The 20023-nt window shown below is 42.0% G+C and overlaps 1 protein-coding gene across 1 annotated transcript in view; it reads right to left on the bottom strand.

Moving 5' to 3' along the window:
- Positions 1-891: 891 nt before the first annotated feature.
- The window catches only part of DPYS (dihydropyrimidinase), a 76360-nt gene continuing 57228 nt past the window's right edge, over positions 892-20023 (bottom strand). Inside the window, exons 8-10 of the mRNA XM_025994838.2 lie at positions 13852-14059; positions 2853-2983; positions 892-1290 (exon numbers count right to left, since the gene is read on the bottom strand). Coding sequence (XP_025850623.1) covers positions 2867-2983; positions 13852-14059 — 325 coding nt within the window. The 3' untranslated portion in view covers positions 892-1290; positions 2853-2866. The remainder of the gene's footprint in view (positions 1291-2852; positions 2984-13851; positions 14060-20023) is intronic.

Here is a 20023-nt window from a genome sequence, read left to right as displayed (position 1 = left end):
ATGAGCATTCAGTATCCTGGAGGAGACAGACACGTAATGACATGCAGTGACTGTAGCGCAGTAAGACAGGTGCTGGGACGGGGCGTCTGCCGGGCCTGGTGAGGACGACATGACCTAACATGATCCACCACATTGAATCTAGGAAAGCCCCTGAGAAGGGCTGACATTTAAGCCCTTGAGTGGAGTGGAAATTGGCTTTTAGGTAAGAAAGCGATGTAATGATTTCAGAGGATTCAAATGTTTTATTGTGGAGCTTCTATTGTCCACCAAAGCAGAGGAGAATACTAATAAAATATTTTAAGGTGTCTCTCAGCTGGCAAAAAAAGACCTGTGATTCTTCTTTAATGTAGTTCACTATCCTTTTTTTCTGTGTGTTCGAAACAAATTATAATTGAGCAAACTAGATTCCTATCACCCTTTGTCAAAGGCACAGGTGCACTCCTGACCTTAGTGAGTAAGTCAGGGACAGAAGTATCTGCAATGAGAGCATAATCGCCCTGATTTTACTCGTTTTAAAAATTCCTCTTGACCTAGTTACCTAGGAGAAGAAGTGTAAGCTCAGCTTCTCTGCATACACGGAAGGATCACAGGACAGACCCGGAAGCACAGGGGATGGAAGGTCTCACTGTAGCCTCTCTCAGCCGCACTGATTCTTTTTAATTCTCCCAAATCCTTCACTCATCAGTGTGATTGGATAATTTGCCTTGTACTTAATCTAAGGTTGAGTATCCAATTTAATTACATGAGGTTTGCTCAGGGACCCCATTTCTGGGAGTTGCTGAAACAGATGTCACATAGGAAATTATGCTTTTGAATCCAAACCAACCTCCCAGAGTCCCAATCCTACAAGTTAGAAGCAGATACACATAACCCAGAAAACGAGACATAAAATGCAGATCTAAATGTTTATTGATTATCATAGGCTGTAAAACCACAGAGTTTGCTATTTTTAAACATATGTAGCCATTAAAAAAATCTTAAACAAGAAAGTGATTTTGAAAATCTCAAAGCAAGAAACCCAGGACAAGCAAAGATGACATTTTAAAGTATCATCAATGAATTTTCACATTGACTTTCCATCACAATAATATTCATTTATATCTTCAATCTTACACAACAACAAAGTCACAGTGAGAAAGACAGCGATTGCTTCTGAAAGTAAATCAAAGAAGCCTGGAGCGATTATTTTTTCAAAAGGAACGTGGGGAGTTGAAATAAGGCCTGCTTCTCCATGGGCTGACAACGCTTAACAGTGATGGGAAGAGCAGAATCCTTTTCTCTGATTTTTACCTTTGAACAGAATGAAAGGAACTCAGTGTAACATTCTCCCTCACATAGAGATGCAGAACTCAAGTCTAACCCCCAAGAAATGCTATAATCAAAGAAAACACTAATCCTGCTCCTATAAATGCTGTTAATAGTATGTTTACAGCATTCAAGAGAATGTCTTCCTCTTGCTAATCTTCCTCTGAATTTTTAACATAATCTTCCTGGATTGGGAAAAATAATTCCAATAGTAAGGAAATGACACCCCCCCCCCCAAACAAAAAATTTTGGCTGTGTAGCACTGATATGACAACGTTCCATAATAAAGGGAACATAGCACAAAATACACAGCGCCTCCTTATTCAAGGCACGGGGTTTAGGGAAGCATAGGTTGTCCTGACATGAAAATTTGCAACTCCTAAGTGGCCATATATACAACTAGTCCTTTGACAGTGTCCCTAATTAACACAAACATCTACCCCTGTTCATTATGTCGGCCCCTTGTGTAAGTCTTTTGTTTTTGTTTTTAAATATTTTATTTATTAATGAGAGAGAGAGAGAGAGAGAGAGAGAGAGAGAGAGAGAGGCAGAGACAGCCAGAGAGAGAAGCAGGCTCCATGCAGGAAACCTGACATGGGACTGGATCCGGGAGCCCCGGGGTCATGCCCTGGGCTGAAGGTGGCGCTAAACCGCTGAGTCACCAAGTAAGTCTTTTGGAGATTGCTATGTGTTGAAACATCTGAAAGCATCACAAGATCTTACAAATTTTGAGTTTAGCGAAATTGCAAAACTGGCAACTCATGTAGATTTCATGAATTCAGTGGACAGTGTTGGAGAGATGTTAAATCATGGCAAAGCTGCTCCTGAATAGGCATCTCACAGTGTTGGATCAGAAAATAACTGAAAGAAATGGAAGGAAGGAAAGAAAGAAAGAAGAAAAGGAAGGAAGGAAGGAAGGGAGAAAGGAAAGGGAGGAGGGAGGGAACGAGGGAGGGAGGAAATTGACAAGAATGATGACAATAGATGCTTGAAAACAGAAATATCTGGATGTCAAAAGACTAAGAAAACTGAGGAAGTACTGAAATATTTTTTTCAGAATGACTATATCTACAATATTATTTCAAAAATTAAGTGTGCAATGAAGTACATGAAATGATACCAGGTAATTTTACCTAAAAAATTATACCCAAAAAAGCAATATTTCATTCATTTTTCATTCATTTTAAGTTCTAGAAAATAGTTGCATATATAATACGAAGATTTTTTTTTCTCAGATAAAGCCCCAATTAAATAGTTTATAAATTTTTGCTCATATTTGATACTTCAAGGCTTTGCGGAATGTTTCCCAACATCTCAGAGAATAAATCTCTAACTAGACCAAGGCCTTCTTCAATCTGGAGGCTCATCTAAGTGTTCTGCATCAAGAGGTCTTTTATCAGTCTCCCCTTGGCTAATCTGTCCTTGAGATTTATGTCACTTTGAAGCCTTTGACCTTGACCTTGGACTCTTCAAATGCTAATGAAAACAGAGATGCTGATTTCATCTGTTGTCAAGGCAGGAATACCCATTTTGCCCACCATCCTTACCCACAGCACTTGGCTCAGGGGCCGGCCTGTTTCCTCATCCCTGATGCAGAGTCTTCTTCGGTCTCTCTAGATTTTAGGGTGACAACTTCTCCCTTGTAGGGCTTACGCTCCACGGGGATAGGTGTGCAAGTCTGAAACGGAACAGTTCATTTTTCTCTTGTGGTTTATCGACTTCCTGAACTCAAAGCATAATGCAGCTCCCTTGATGAAGTATGAGAGCAAAAATAAATTTTACACATTGACATGTCATGTGCCTCCCACCCTGTGTCCTTTCACAGAAATTCCTGGCACCCCTGGGGACCTGTGCTATGCCCCACTCTTTGCGGTGTCTGACACAGGCCCACAGAGCACTCTCCAACCATTGCACTAGAGCCTCTGCAACATCCTCACGCCCTTCTAGTTCTATTACCATCTTGCAGTCCTCCCGACCTGTGACCCTCTCTCCTATTTTCACTCCTAAGCTGCTTTGTTATACCTCTCCTAAGCATCTGAGCATTTTTTCAGATTTTAGCAATCTGTGTGTGCGTTTTCTTATTTTCTCACCTGCCCCTGTGTGTCGTAGGCCATCCACACAATCTCACATCTCTAACTACACCTCTTGGGTGGCCAGCTGAGCAGTGGAACCCCCACCCCCACGCCCCTGCTGGATTCAGTTTGAGTTAGTTCAGTGCTTGTTCAGACTTTAAAAATCTGGACTTTGTAAACAAAGAAATTCACAAGAAGTAGCTAGAGCACACTGTCTGTAAACATGGATACAAATTCACTGACAAATCAAGAGGCAGCAAGCCACAGCGATTAAGGGCATGGCGCTGGGACCAGACTGTTTGGGCACGTTACTTAACGCTGTGTTTCAGTTGCCTGGATTTAAACTGGGAGTAGTAACAGCACCTCCTTTATGGAGTAGTCATAAGAAGTTTAAAAATAAGTAAGTAATAATAATAAAAAAAGTAAATCAGGGCGCCTGTGTGGCTCAGTCAGCCAAGCGTCTGCCTTCAGCTTGTATCATGGTCCCGGGGTCCTGGGATCGATTCGCACGTCGGGCTCCCTGCTCTACGGGGAGCCTGCTCCTCCCCTGCCACTCCCCCCCACCCGTTTTCTCTCTAATAAACAAAATCTTTAAAAAAAAATCATTTAGAATAAAGCATAGCATAGAATAAGCTCTTAGTAAATATGTGTGTACGCATGAATATGTACACACACACATAACATTTGTCTTGTTCTGACCACCAAAACTAACAGACTGTAGTGATCAACAGTGTGAGCTTTCGCATACGACGCATTTAAGTTTGCACTCTAGCTTTGCCTTTTACCAGTGTGGGAAGCTGGCAAGCTGAGAGATCCACCCGAGTCTACACACTCGTCTAGGAAACAGAGGGCATGCAAGCCATCTCCCAGATACAAAGAATTTCCTTCCCTCCTTCAAAATTTATTGCCAGGCCGGCCCCGATATTTTGCCAGGCAGAGAGGACAAAACAAAGAACAACACAGAGGCTGTGCCTTAACTCTGAGAGTTGCAGTATAGTGTCGGCCATACACTGAGCACTGGGCACACGGGAGGAGCCCTGGCCTCCGCTCAGCAGTCTCTGCCCGTTTTCTGTGTCTGCTTAGATGCTTTGCTGGGTTTCCATTCTGGCTCACTGTCAACTCAGTCCTTCTCTTCACTCTGGATCCTGTTGTCATCCTGAGGAACATCAATCCATACAGGCAAGCGGAGGCCCAGCTTCCTCTTATCTGTGCTACCCAGCCCCTGCACCTGTGGTTACCTGAAGCCAATCCACACTTGAGACTTTAAACCCATTAACACCCCACTCTCTGACCACATCCTCCCTCTCTGGGAGGTCTCTGTGTTTTTACCTCCCCTGGTTTACTTTCCAAGCCAGACCATAGGATCTATCACTTAAACCTACGGTGACCATACAACTGAGGCTGTAAAGCAACTAAACATAATTAACGAGCATCATCAGACCCAGCTAAGAAAGCCAGGATTCAATTCCATATGTTGCCTACAATCTGAAGGGTCTCGCCTTTCTCTCTTCCTTTCGGCACTGGCACCCAGTGAAATCCGTGGTGGATTTCAGCTCACTCACCAGTGACAGAAGTGAGCAGGTCTTTGTGTCACCTGCCCTCATGCTGCACACCCCTCCCCAGCCCCACTCTGTCTCCCACTTCATCCAACAGTTCCTTCGGAACTTTACTGCTTGTGGTTTTCAGCTGTCACTTGTTTGGTCTCTCCCCAACTCCTCTGTGGGGAGTGGTGGTTAACAGCTGTGCTTTAGGCAGGGAGGTCATGTCCAGGCACCGCCCTCCTCGCTCAGGGGTCGGCTTGCTCATGAGCTGCAGGCTAGGGGGTAGCACATGACCCAAACCAGGTGGCCAGTGTCCCTCCCAGAACCCCCTGCCAGAGCTGTGCCTTTGCCCATGTGGCATTACCACTCTCCTTTCGGCCTAAATATCTCTGATTCATCTGCTATAACTCAGCCCAGATGATCATCCCTCCAGGAAGCTTTAGTCCTCCCTGACACGTCTTATCCTACTTACCAGTTTTCTGTAATCATCTGTTAACTTGTCAATCTCTTCCAGCAGATTCAGAGCGGTGGTACTACTCTGTTTTTCCATAACAAATACTCAATACAGAGTCAATCAATTCCTACCAAGGGTGTGATGGGAAGGAGCTTTATCCTATCTGAGCTTTATCTCCTCTTTATGCGGATTGTCCTAGCCTGGGCTGACTCAGTTTCTCTCACTCTCCTTTGTTGTGCTTCACCATTTATCTGTCCTCTGAGCTGTACTTCCTCTTTGCCCAGCTGTCTTCTGCGGGCAGGTCTCAGTTCGCATGCTTGTCTAGGAACCACTATCTGGCTGCTCAGTCACTGCACGAACAGCATCACCAGGCACCTCGCAGCCTGGCTGGTCCCTCTGGTCACAGTGGCCACCATGCATCTTGCACCTGACTGTCCAGGTCGAATGTGCACACAGTGCGACTCTTTCTCTGCCTTGAGGCTCTGGGTAGGCAGGGCATGATTTCCTATCAGAATGGCGGTGGGACGTTAACCACTCCGGCCCCTACTGCCACCTCAGAAACAAACCAACCCTTTCTGGGGAGGCTTTGCTGCTCCACACTTCACAGTCATCCCTTTTGATAGATGACTGGACAGGAATCAAAGACAATTTAAGTTCTGGTCCCAAGCCTCCCAATACTTTTCACCTTTTAATATCTTCTTATCCTTAGAGAGGTGGGTTACATAAACTCTTTAATGCCAGATCCACATGTTGTTCATCTTTGTACTGTCTCCTGCCCCTGGCATTGTACTCTGTGTAAAATCAGAGCCTCAAAAGATGTCCATTGTGACAAAACGGAAAGGTGATGGCACTCATTCTGAAACTCGTAAGCCATCACTGTGTTATTCAGAAGCTCTGTAGCATGTTTGTTTTCTGAGTAGATCTAACCCACAGCCCTTGTTCCTTCTCTCTAGTGACAATAACAAATCTCTATCTGACGTGTGAAGCTGCCCAGCCCTGACATGGCCCCTGATATCTGGTGAGACCAGTGTGTCATGCTCATGGGCAATCCTAAGTGGTCGGGTCTGAAACAAAGTGGGCTTCATTCCCTAGTATCCTGGATGAGTACAGTGATTAGCACAGGCTCCATCCTGAGGGTCCAGCTAAACCCCCATACCTAATTCTTAGAGGACATTTATGGAAGAGCAGGATAAAGAAGGAGAGGGCTCTGGGTGAAACAAAGAGGGCAGCTCTCTTCTCTGCCTGCCTTCTCTTCTCCATGTTCTCCTGGTTTTCTTTCTCAGGCTCCTCAGCATCTGGAGGTTGGCAGCCCCAGACCTCTATCCCAAGCTCCCTTTCTTCTCTGCCTACACAGGTTCCTTAGTGGCCTCAGACTTACGGTTTCAAATCTACATGCCACAATTCCCAAATATCAGGTCCAGCTCTGATCTCCCCCAATCTCCAGACTCCTTTATTCTAGTGGCTAAGTGACCTCATCATGGGGAGATATAAGTGTCCCCAAAAGACTTGGAACTTAAGCCCCGCAAACTATCGGTGAAACTGAAGTAGGATTTAAGGTCTCCGAGACCAAACACTGCTGTCATATCTAAGCCTATATTCCTAGGATTTTGCCCCCCACCCTTTTTTTTTAGATTTAATTTATTCATGAAAGAGACAGAGAGAGAGGCAGAAGCATAGGAAGAGGGAGAAGCAGGCTCCTCGAGGGGAGCTCAGTGTGGAACTTGATCCCAGGACTCTGGGATCGTGACCTGAGCTGAGGCAGACACTCAACCACTGAACCACCCAGGCGTCCCTTCCTAGGACTTTGCGTAGTACCTGGTGCTCAAGAAATATTTGTTGAGTGAAAGATTTCTTAACTGTAGGACTTCTTAAAACTTTTCATATGATATTGGGCAATATAAACACCTGAGAGTAATATTATCTATAATCCTGTGACAGCTTTCTTAAGGTGCACCTCCAGGGACCAGTGTCCTAATGGAAAACATACCCTCCGAAGGCTCGACTGTGTTTTCCCCTGTTGTATAGCCTGGTCAAAATTCCCTCTGTATAGGTGGTTCAAAATTCAATGATGTCACCCACCAGCAGTTCTTTCTATCTTGATGATATCACAATCCTATAAAATGGCTTGAGGATAAAACCGTGTGAGAGGCTATCCTAAGTAATACATGGAACACAGATGGCACCTCATCTGGTAGGGTGTTGGTGGTTTTCATTGGTAGATGAAAGTTCAGTTTAGGTTTACAGCATTTAATGATGATTGTCATTGTGATGAGTTAGTTGAAAGATAAAAATAAGAATTACATTGCAGTATGTGGTGCAAGAAATAAAATATTAATTGTAATTACCATCACACCTGCATAACTGCAAAATGCTTTTTGGTTAGCTGATCAGGGTAAAAAAGAAGTTTTAAGTTGATAGAAAATGTAACTGTATTGTTTGCAGAGATAGAGTGCCAGGATGCTAGCTGTTCTGAGACAAGGAAGAGGAGGTTCTGATGCTGAGCCACTCACGGAGGCTAAGAACCTAAAATATCAATAAAAACAACAAAACAGAACTTCCAGATTCCAGATAGCAAACACTGGCTCAACATTAAACAGTCCAAATGAGCAGCAACTGAAATCCATGCCTGTCTGGTGAACTCAGAGGCACTCAGGATACATTGAACTGGGCTCTTCAGGGACGGTGAACCCCCAGTGCATAAGTAACCCCCAGGTTCACGGAGGTGATCTATAACAGGAAAAACTTGCATTCTGATAACATTTTACAATCCACCAAATATTTCCGTTTAACCTTTGACATACCTCCTGAGCTATTTCTCAAAGACAGTATGACAAGCTGGGCCCTCTCATTTCAGGGGCGGTTCCTCTAGTAAGTTTTCCAGTCTGAGGGTAAGCATATGCAGGAGGGGAGCTTGGTGGGGTGACATCCTGAAGATGGGGGCAGGTGGCTATGTGTGTGAATGGGGATTAAACTTTGTGATCAGTATGTTGCAGCAGCAGAGAATAAAAGGACTAACTTTGAAGGTAGAAAAATCTGGGTCTGAATTCTGACACTGCCACTTAGTAACTATGTGACCTCCTTAAGCCTCAATTTCTTACTTTATGAGATTGAGATACCTCTACTTGCCTCAGAAGGTTGTTGTAAGGATTAAACTGCTAGGGACATAATTGGTTAATAATAAATATTTACTGAGTGCTGAATGCACAAAGACTATTTAGAATGTCCCCGTATACAGTGGTGTGCTGGCAAATGCTAACAACCAGCTCTGCCTCCCCTTTTCTTACCACCCCAAAAGCCCTAACTTACAGCACTTGCCTATTTCTGGGGTGTGAAGACTCCCACCGCAGCTGATTTCAAGCTACCAAAGTGACATCACTGAATGAGGAGTGGGGACAAGGGACGCATAAGTATCTCTCATGAGCCAAAAAGAACCAACTCCGACAGAGGTTTCACCTTTTGTAATTATTAGCAATTAATCTGAGGAAATTAGGATATATGGCAGTTATGATATCTCTTGAGCTATTTTCTCTGAGCTACCACATTGAGAAAGACATTGACACACTGTTACTTCAGAAATGGAGAACACTCATTTCAAGGACCAGATCAGCCAGTCCTTCAATTTTATCTTATCTAAAAGGCAAATTATGCTTATTGTTGCAAAGCTTTAAAAGTTTAAAAGCTTTGGCAGCAGAGTTCTGAAACCATGTATTGCTCCGTGAAGCTATTCCTGTTTCTCTATAAAATGCAATGTGACCCTGATTTCCCAGAATAGATTGGGTTGCTTAATACTGAAAGAAAGAGAAAAAGAGATGACTTAAAGAATGTCTGAACTTCCAAAATTTGGTTAAAATTACAAATCTAAACACAAACATTCTAAACAATATAATCCATTTGAGTGCCAAGAGCTATATTTTGGGGGGTAAAGAATTAACAGTGCTGAATTTTGTCAATTTTGTTTTTTTAAGATGCTCCTGAATATGTAAGTTGCTGTTGCTTTTTTTTCTTCTCTTTCCTTCATTCCCCAAAACTCTCCCTTAAGTGACTTTTTATAAAAAAATGAAATATAGGGCAGCCTGGGTGGCTTGGTAGTTTGGTGCCGCCTTCAGCTCAGGGCCTAATCCTGGAGACCCAGGATCGAGTACCACGTCGGGCTCCCTGCATGGAAGCTGCTTCTCCCTCTGCCTGTGTCTCTGCCTCTCTCCCTCTCTCTCTCTCTCTCTCTCTGTCTGTCTGTCTCTCAGGAATAAATAAATAAAACCTTTTTTAAAAATTGAAATGTATATTTTATTATATTTATCAAATAGTTTGATGCCTCATCTTCTGATTTAAATTTTCTTCCCTTTGGGATCAGTTGCTTAAATGTTAAAATAAAGTGACAATTCCCTAAAGCTATCAAATTGGATAAAAATGTTGCCTCTTTCCTTTGAAATTCTTTACTATATCTAGTAACAGTGATAGCTGCATGGCATAATGCTGGTAAATTTTATTAAGTAATAAAATCATGGACAAGAACCAAGTTCATAGACAACTCCACTATTTGGGATGAATTAGGGGGCAATCTTCTGGGTAAATCAATTTAAATTTCTTTCTATGACCTCTGAAATTATAGTCTTTGCTCCTTCCATTTGCAGTTTATTTGTCAAATTCCTACTATGTACCAAGCACTGGGCATGAAAATATAAGATGATGTCCTCAAGGAACCAACACTCCAGCCAGATCAGCCGAGTTCTGGAGCAGCTGACGTGTCTCTACTATCTGTTCTTTGAGAGTCCAGGATGGTAAGTGATTAATTTTCTTGGGTTGGATAACAAGCACACAGGAGAAATTGTATGTGCTGTTCCTGCTTGCCTTCAAACTCTTATCCTCACTCACAAAATAACCTGAATATTTTAAGTGAAAAACCAAAGCAAGCACTCTAATAGCCTAACATGAGTTTAAAATCTAGAATGCCGGGCATCCCTGGGTGACTCAGCGATTTAGCACCTGCCTTCGGCCCAGGGTGTGATCCTGGAGCCCCGGGATCAAGTCCCACATCAGGCTCCCTAAATGGAGCCTGCTTCTCCCTCTGCCTGTGTCTCTGCCTCTGTGTGTGTGTGTCTCTCATGAATAAATAAATAAAATATTTAAAAATAAAAATGAAATAAAATCTAGAATGCCTAACAACACCCTTTCTTAACCTTAGTGTGATATTTTTCTTCTATAAAATTATCTTTGCTTAATGAAGAGAAAAAATAATGTTTGAAATGGTTCCAGGCAACCTCCAAACCTCATTTTATCCATTTTATTTGATACTTTTCCCACACCAGTCTTTTCCAAAATAATGAATTTGCCTGTGCTTTAAATTTCACACTTATTTTCTTGCTTTATGAAGGTCCCACAATACAGTGGGAGTCAGAAGCCATATCACAAATCCTGGCTTTTATGTTTACTTACTGCTCATCCCAGGGAAAGTTATTTAATCTTTCCGAGACTCAGCTTTCTCTTTTATAAAATGAGGATATCTACCATATGGCTTGTGATGCAGATTAAGTAAAATAATGAATATAAACTACCTGATATAGTAAGTGCTCAGAACAACACATGACAATAATGATAACTGTCACTTATTGTAATTGCAAAAACAATAATGCACTTAAATGCCTTAAAAGTTCGTCATATCAGAAGAAAATACTACAAAAATAAAGGAACTCACAAAATTGGTAGTGAATTCTTGAAAAAGGAATTGACATGAATTTTGCCACAAAACATAACATGATCATTTGGAAAGGAGAATTGATGCAGCCAGTCCTTTGGTGATCTCTGCTGCCTCAAACGTTTTCTCTACAAGAGGAAGACTCAGGCAGCCATTTAAATACAGTCCATCAGGTGTCCCCAGTTAGTCTAGCGTCCCTACTGGTGAGCAACTGGAACTAACGCCAGGAGCAGCTCCTTAAATCCGCTTCAAGTGTCACCTAACCTATCACTCAGTTCTGTTGATTCTACCTCCTTATGATTCCCTAGGAATCATAATAAGGAGATTAATAAGGAGAGAGCTCCTTCTCAGCTCATCCCCTGGATTACTACTGCAGCTTCATAAATGAATTATCTGCTAGTGATGCCTCCAATTCAGATTAATTATTTTTTTGAGAGACTATTTTTTTTTCACACCAAATAGCTGTATCATTTACCTCCCATTAACTCATTTAACTCAATCTTTGTGATCTATGATACCATTTATTACTCACTTATAGTTTTTGGAGTCAGATAATCAGAGTTTATGTTTTGACCCTGCCACATTCTATCTGTGTGACCTAGTGTCTTAATTTCTTGAAGATTGTTTCCTAATCTTTAAAATAATACTTTCTTCCCTCCCAGAGCTGTTACAGTGACAGCACCCAAGCCCTCACTTGCATTAGGTTAGCACTCAGCAAATGTTAATATTGCTGTTATCTATCACATAAATGTTCAGAGAAACATATAGGATTCTTATAGTCACTATCTTATAGTCACTGTCACCTATCAATGTCAACATTTACAAATTAACCCTAGCAAAATGAACTATAATCTTAAACATTTTGACTGATATCTAGTATATAAAGAATTATAGCACCCTGAGAATTGAAAACATTCTGGAGTACTTGTTTACTTAATCAAAGCTTTAGGAAGTGTTAAAAACAACAACAGGGGATCCCTGGGTGGCGCAGCGGTTTGGCGCCTGCCTTTGGCCCAGGGCGCGATCCTGAAGACCCGGGATCGAATCCCACGTCGGGCTCCCGGTGCATGGAGCCTGCTTCTCCCTCTGCCTGTGTCTCTGCCTCTCTCTCTCTCTCTCTCTCTCTCTCTCTGTGTGACTATCATAAATAAGAAAAAAAGAATTTAAAAAAAAAAAAAAAAAAAACAGGGATCCCTGGGTAGCTCAGCGGTTTAGCGCCTGCCTTTGGCCCAGGGCGCGATCCTTGAGTCCCGGGATTGAGTCCCATGTCGGGCTCCCGGCATGGAGCCCGCTTCTCCCTCTGCCTGTGTCTCTGCCTCTCTCTCCCCTCTCTCTATGACTATCATGAATAAATAATAAAAATAAAAAATAAACAACAAATAGGATGAATCTTGTATAATGAACTCTGAGAATCCACAAGTAAAAATTTCTCAAAGGCGTAAGAGGAAAAATCAAACAGACTACAAGATCCAAATGGAATGCACTGAAAAATAGCCAGAGGACTTTGGAAAAACAGAGGTATATTTTAAAATGGAAGGAAGAGAGAGAAGCCTTAGAACTAATCCTAGGGTTTCAAACTCTACTGTCTATATGGCCAAATGAAGAACATAGCAAGTGAAGCCTGCTCAATAAAAATCAGGAAGGCCATCCAGCCCTGGCCTCTTGTCCCCATGTGGGATTAAGGGCACAGGTTGCCTCCTCCCATCCCAAATCCAGCAATTTGTATGGTTTTAATCTGAAAATTTTCTGACATGTTAGTGTATTTAGTGAGATGAATTTTTAAAACACAGTGTAAAGTAAATAAAGGTGTGAAAGCCCAACAAATATTATGAACAAATACCTCTTTTATAATAACAGATTTACTACAAAGTCTTGAAGGAACTTTGTTATGGATTTAGTCATCAAAAGAGGAAAGCAAAGAGACAAAAGTAACATCTGACCCCTACTATGTGCCTTCTATTTAAAACTCTCATTTGAGTCTTACAATTTGTTAAGGAGGAAATGTTATCATTCTTTAGATGAAGCAACTGAGCCCAAGAATAGAGATCTTGTTTTTGGCCACACACCTAGGAAATGGGAAGGGCAAAGTAGGATTCATATTTCGAGCTACCTAAACTCAAAACTCCACCATTGCTCTCGCGGCTATTAGAATGAACCTTCATACATTCAAGAATAAGGAATAGAATTTTTTGAGGAGCCATTCACTGCTAAGTTCTGAACAGTTTTGCACAGAAGCCATACCTCTTATAGCTGCTCCCAGACAATGACAGCATGCCATGTAGCCACTTGACAGGAGACTTGGCTCAAGGGCTGCCCCAAGGCCTTGCTCAATCTATCTCAGATTGTATGGTAGACTAGGATGCTTCCACTCTTTTTTCTCTCTGCTTCACCAGGGTAGACTTGAATTGCAGTCTGAAGGTTCTTCCAACCTTTTCTGGCTCCCTTCCATCTTTTCACACACGTGTTTCCCCTAATAAAAACATAAGTGTCTGCTTTCTGGACACTGACTACCTCAATTACCAAAAGTCCCCAGAGACCCTAAACTTGCCTGGGGAAACCTGACTTGGTCATGAGGAAACCCTCAAGAAACACACCAATCTGCACGAGAAAGGACATCTATCCAATAATGATTCTTTCTTTGAAAACTGGTATTTTTCTAGAACCTCTCCTATCAATCCTGACATCCCAAGAATGTGGTAAAGGAGGTGTATGTGACAACACCACCACCAACATCTAGGAACAGGTAACAGTCCAGCCCCTGGTAACAGCCACTTCTGCACAACTCACCTGGTCCCGCTGTTTGATCCGTTTGTAAATATACTCAGCAAATGGTTTGCGAGGAATAAACTTCCCATCCCCTGCCGTTACATTGAAAACTCCAGCTTCATACACCACTTTTCCTCTGGAAATAGTCACAAGGGGCACCCCATGGCAAACCATGCCCTCGAAGATGTTGAAGTTAACAGCCTGATGATGAGTTTTTGCCGAAATAGTCCTGTTTATAAAAACAAAGACCCTCCAGATCATCACCAGTTCATCTGACAAATATAAAATATTAAAAGAATGACTTTAGAAGAAAATTTAGCAACTCTATTAAGCCATATTAAGCTTTATCATTTGAACAAGCGACTTTAAGAATAGAACATAGCATTAACATTTCATTACAAAGTAATTACATTTTCCGACAGAAAAACCCAATAGATCAGTTCTTACGGTGATTAATGAGGATGAAGTGGGTGAAAGGAAGGTATTGTCTCTCACATTTACATTTTTAAATTAATTTTTACAACATGTATGAGTCTGATGAACATACTGACCCAGTCCCCAGCTCTACAGAATTTTAACATTTTGCAGATGCAAAAGGCTTCTTCTTTACCTCTCCCCCAAATCCCATTCTTGTCCCTCCCTTCCCAAAGGGAATCCCTAACTGGTAGTTATCAAATTGAATTTGGTAGTTATCAAGGAGAATTGTATCTTGAATTTCTTTCCCTTGTCTGTAGTGAAACTGAAAATATAAGGATAATAAAGTAACAAAATATGTTAGAATATAATCTCTTAGCAGGGTCTATGTCATCCATTTGTATATTCATCATCATTCTCAGTAGTTTATTAATACTTTCGATCTTACACAATATGATCAATGACTTCCAGGCTACTTGGAAATGTTGGATGTCTTCTTGCCCCAAATCTCATTTAGTGGAAAGAGGTGGGGGGGAAGAGATCTGGCAGCTGTGAATAATATGAGCATAATCTTGAATTCTGGTAGAAGTTTCTACATGCCCTCTTAGGAATGGACGGAAGAGAAGTACTTTGCTAAACATCCTAAGGCTGAGTTCAAGGAAGAGCCACCCAAGGCCCCCCAACCCTGATCTGGAAGGATGGAGCTAGGGGATTCAGGCTTTTGTGTGCTGCCATCCTAGAAATGGATGAGACAATGCTGGTCTGAATCATGGGTCCAGAATCCTACGCCCAAGTACTCACTTGGTATCCAACCCTAACATGTCCAAACAGAATTCTTGATTTTCAATGCCTCCTACAACTCCCCCACTTGAGTTTGTTCCTCCCTTGAGCTATCATCAGGCCTATTGATTGGTTCTATCTCCAATAATAATAATAATAATAATAATAAATCCCAAACCTGCCCACCTCTGTTGCTCTCCATCATTCCCACTGGAGTCCATGCCACCATCATCTGTCATGTGAGTGACTCCAACACTTCATACTGGCCTCTTTGTTTCCCCTCTTACCTTCTTATACTCTTCACCACTGTCCACAAAAAGAGGCCTTAGGAACCAACTTAATGATACAAAGAAAAGTTGTAAAGGGGCACCTGGGTGACACAATTGATTAAGCATCCAGCTCTTGGTTTCTGCTTAGGTTGTGATCTCAGGGTTGTGAGATTGAGTGCTCTGTGCTCAGTGCAGTCTGCTTAAGACTCTCTCTCCCTCTCTTTTCCCCTGCTCCCCCCTTGAATAAATAAATGAATAATAATAAAAAAAAAAACACCCAAAAACCAAAAACAAAGAAAAGTTAAAAAGATCAAAAGAAGAAGAGGTAGTTACAAATACAGCAACAATAATTTCAAACACTAAAGAGGAGGGAAGGCTACTAATCTAATCGTAAGTAATGTCACTAAAGTAGGATAATGAATAAAATATTTAAAGGGTTACTAAGAATAAAATGAGTAATGATGAGTTATGGGTTGGTGATGAGAGATATAAACTCAAAGAAAATAAATCAAAGGAACAATATAGAGGAGCTTCAAACTTGCAGGTTAAAGCGAGTTTTTCTGACCACCACAGTCTCTTTCTCATATTTCCATGGTCTGGCACTGCTACTTTCCTACCAATCACAGTTAGACACTCTGGGGTTTGTTTTGTAAAAATGTAACATAAACATGACTGGATGGATATATCAACCACTAGATAGAGAAAGAAAAATGCATAAAAATTCATGCTGAAGTGGTTACTAAATACAAGAATGGGAGGCAAATAAGGGGAAACCCTAAATCATAAAATTCTATTTTACTGATGGGAAGTTAACAATTAATTACTGATCCTCTTAGGGAAATAATCTAACAGAAGAAATAAGCTCTATACACTAAGACTGTCATCACAATATTGCCTAAACTATTTAAAATTCAAAGCATAACAATTTCCTAATGATTATGCAATGGAATATCGGGCATCTCTGAAAGAATTAAGAATTAAAAATATGCCGAGGAGGCAAAGAAAATGAAAAATGCATAATAATACATGGAAAAACATACGAAGTATGTATATCTACAAGGAAAATATATATGCAGGCGGACAAAAGCAAGAGGAAATATACAAAGTAAAGTGTTTTTGTGGGCTCGGAATAAATGAATATGCAAACAAGAACAAATATGAAAGCTAAAGGTCTGTTACAGCAAAATGTCAAATCAAGTTTCTCTGCCTCTGCCAAATAAAGGTCATGACCTTGACTTTCTCAGCCTTGGGGGTGCAAGAGAAAGACGACAATTAGGCAACATCTAAGTGATTCTTTATAATAAGGCATTATGTAAATGAGGTCCAATTAGCATAAAATGTAAAATCTAGGCAGTATCACCAGCAGCAAACAGAATGCGCTTCTACTTTACCATTGAAAGGTGTCTGGCAGGGTGCCACTCTTCACCCAACCTTTGCCTTCCAGCCACAGCTGCAGTCCTCCACTTCTGTAGGAGCTTCCACACTTCCGGATTTTGGTGCATGCAGTTTTCTTCACTCCAAATACCCTTCTCCCTGCTCCCATCCATCTTCCCTAAGATGCCACTCAAGAGTCCTAGTGCCACATTCATTACAACTCAATAAAGCTGGGGGGCGGGGGGGGGGGGGGGGGGCGCTGAGGAAGAGACTCCTGACCTTGAGAAGTTGACCCTGATGATCCCAGGCAAAGCTGAGCCTTTCTTCTGTGGCCTAGCACTACCTGAATGCTAAATCATCTACCAAACTCTTGATAAGCCCCTCTTTTCCTACTTGGTGCACACTTTAGGACTGAAATCACGTTGCTTCACCCCCAGCACACAGTAGGTACTTAATAAATAGGTAGGAAATGAACAAAAAGAATCACACAATTTTCCTTCTGTATGTTTTATTTCCTGCCTTCACTGTCCTACAGGATGTGACTGGGTTTTCCAATAGGGCACCAAATTAAATGAGAGGCAAACATCTAATCCCAGAGTTCCATTGTATACTTAACATTTCTGGTGAGCTGTACACGCTCATTACTAATACAGACATACATCAATAAATAAATTGTTATAAGTATCATTCTTAATTGCATCTTATCAAGTTATATGAACTGCTTGCTCATCAATACCTAGCAATATTTAGCAATGTCAATTGTATCAACACTAATAAGTACACAGGGAAGTATTATTACCCCATGTCCCCGCTGATAATGCTGAAATAAAGCTGTGTGAGAACTTGCCCAAGGGTCACACAGTTTGGTCATCAATCAACCTCTGAGAGGTCAGAATAACTTTCACTGGAGAATCCTGATATATATGCAACCCCACCATAAGAAAAAATATTTTGGTACATTTCAACATTTAATTGTTTTAAATAAAAAAACAAGATAGTACCATCATGAGATTTCTAAAATTATTACAAAATGTATTTAAAATATATTCATTACTAGTGCAGGGTGGGACATGTGGTCCATTAATGGAATGAATGCAAGTTCAAAGTCACACAATTGCCTTTGTAAGGATACCTGTTGTTCCTTGGAACACATTCCCTTAAAGGCAGAGGCCTTCAGTTAAGATAAAAGCCAAGAACATGCCTTCCACCCTCCTTTGCAGCGGGGGCCCAGTTATGGAATCCGGCCTCCTCCAAAATAGTGCCTCACACGAGCCTTTGATGGCAAGCCGGTGACTCTGGATGCAGGTGTCACAGGAATCCATGTTGGTGAAGATGCAGATGGAGAAATGGTGCTTTTCAGGCCCGCTGTGACAGAAGGTTAGCGGTGGGGCCCAGCCTGGCTTCCCAAAGCCACTATGGTAACTGTGCCTGGGGGAAGCACTGAAGTTCTCCGTTGCCCTGGAGGGCATTGGTCGTGGCTGTAGAGCCTCTCAGCCTGGTCCTCTGGTCCTTCTAGAGATTCTCTGAGCTACCCAGTGCCTTTTAACACATCTCTCTTCTGTTTAACCACCTAGAATAGATCTCTCTTGGTTGATACATCTTTTTCTTTCAATATTTGCAGTGTGTCTCTGGATGTTTAGAAAAATCTTCTGTGATAACCTCAGGAGTATAAAATGGAGGCCTTTCTTGAGCATGAAGCCTGAGCCCAACTGCTCTCTAGGCCTTGTCCCTATGACGGGTCCTGAGCAGAGGTGAGCATTAAGCATTGTCCCTTCACTCTCCGCGTCGGGACACTGTCATGTAGGACACAGGAGTGGATGCATCTTTCTCAGAACGTCATGGAAAAATGATGAAACATCCCCCAGGTTTTCATAAGTTGCTCACAGGGGCTTCCTCAGATGCAGCACAGGCCCAGGCATGAAGGATAAAGTCAGGCTCCTCTAACCTCCCCTGCGGAGTTGGTAGGTCTCATGTCACCTGCTGAACTGGCAGTGCTTGGGACATTGAGAAACCATTTTGGAAGAAAGCAAGATCATGAGTACCCAGATTCTGACTAAAAGAGAGATTGAGTCCACGGGGTCATACGTCATCATCATAAGGTTTAGTAACACTGTGAGATAAATCGGAGCAGATGTCATGGAGTTTTGCAGTGCATTTTGGTTCTGAAATGGGCCCCACGCATAATTCCATCCTGAGAAATGCAAGATAGCAAGGACTGTAGTTTTCTCCCTTGGCTTTCATTCTCCCTTTGTCTGGTGTCAGAACCCCAATTTTTCTTTACGACATTTTGCTTCCAATTATCTTTGGAAGATAATTGGGTAAGACAGGCATGGTGCCATGTTCTTACCTAACTAAGGGATGGGCGATTACCTTTGTTTCCTAGCAATATGAATCACTGGCAGAGTGAAAAAAATTTAAAAATGATTGGCATGTGCATTCCTGAATGCAAACCAATCCCTGCAGCAGGCTGCCCAGGACTGTCCTGGGCTCCACCCTTCCCAAGCTTGCAGCACTGACTGTTCCTTTGATCTGTGAGCTCCCCATAGCCTTCCCATAGAGTGTATTTTCGCTTAAGTGAGAGCAGGTTGGTTGGTATGGTTTGCAGCGGAAGGTCCTGACTGATAAAAACTTTGTCCATTGGAGAGCAATCCCTTAATGAAGAGCCCATGGATAATAACTCTGAGGCAAGGTTCTAAAGTTCTGTGATTCAAAAGGAACCTATGTTCAACCAGATGTGTCTGCAGCACAGATGCAAAAGTGGGGCAATGCTCTGATTCCAGTTGTAAGCCAAACCGAAGAGCTGCGAGATTCATTACCAAATATTTTTCAAATTTAACAATGTGCAAGGTAGCTCAGGAGAGTAGCATTTTAAGAATCCCTTCCCTCTAATTAATGACTGGATGGTTAAGCCGGCCTGTCCCGGTGGTGACAGGAAAGATAGGAATGATCAAAGCCTACCCAGCAGTTTAGGGAGCCTGAGGTTCCTGGGCCATTGCCTCTTCATTAGCAGATTCATAGGAAGGGTGCTCTCAGTGGTCACTCTGCCCCAAGGGAAAGGCTGCTCTTTGTTAAGGTTGCTTTGAGCCTGTATCAAAGGGCACATCTCTTTGCAGAGGGTGTCAAGGTTGTCTTGCTGAATCCCAATTATACACATCTTCAAGGCTTAAGCTGATAGGGCAGCAGAAGCCCTGAAGATAACATTAAGCTATTTTCCAACTTAGCCAATAAGTTTGATACCACTCACATCACAGCTGCAGAAAAACATTCTGTTCCTTTGCAAATAGCTTTCTATCAAAGAGCCGTGTGCTCTTCTAGATGAGAAAGTCACTGAAGCAAAGCCTGCAGGAGACTGCAAC

Source organism: Vulpes vulpes, chromosome 13 (assembly GCF_048418805.1).
Source record: "Vulpes vulpes isolate BD-2025 chromosome 13, VulVul3, whole genome shotgun sequence".
Taxonomy (NCBI): Eukaryota; Metazoa; Chordata; class Mammalia; order Carnivora; family Canidae; genus Vulpes; species Vulpes vulpes.
This window is presented reverse-complemented; position numbering and strand designations above follow the sequence as displayed.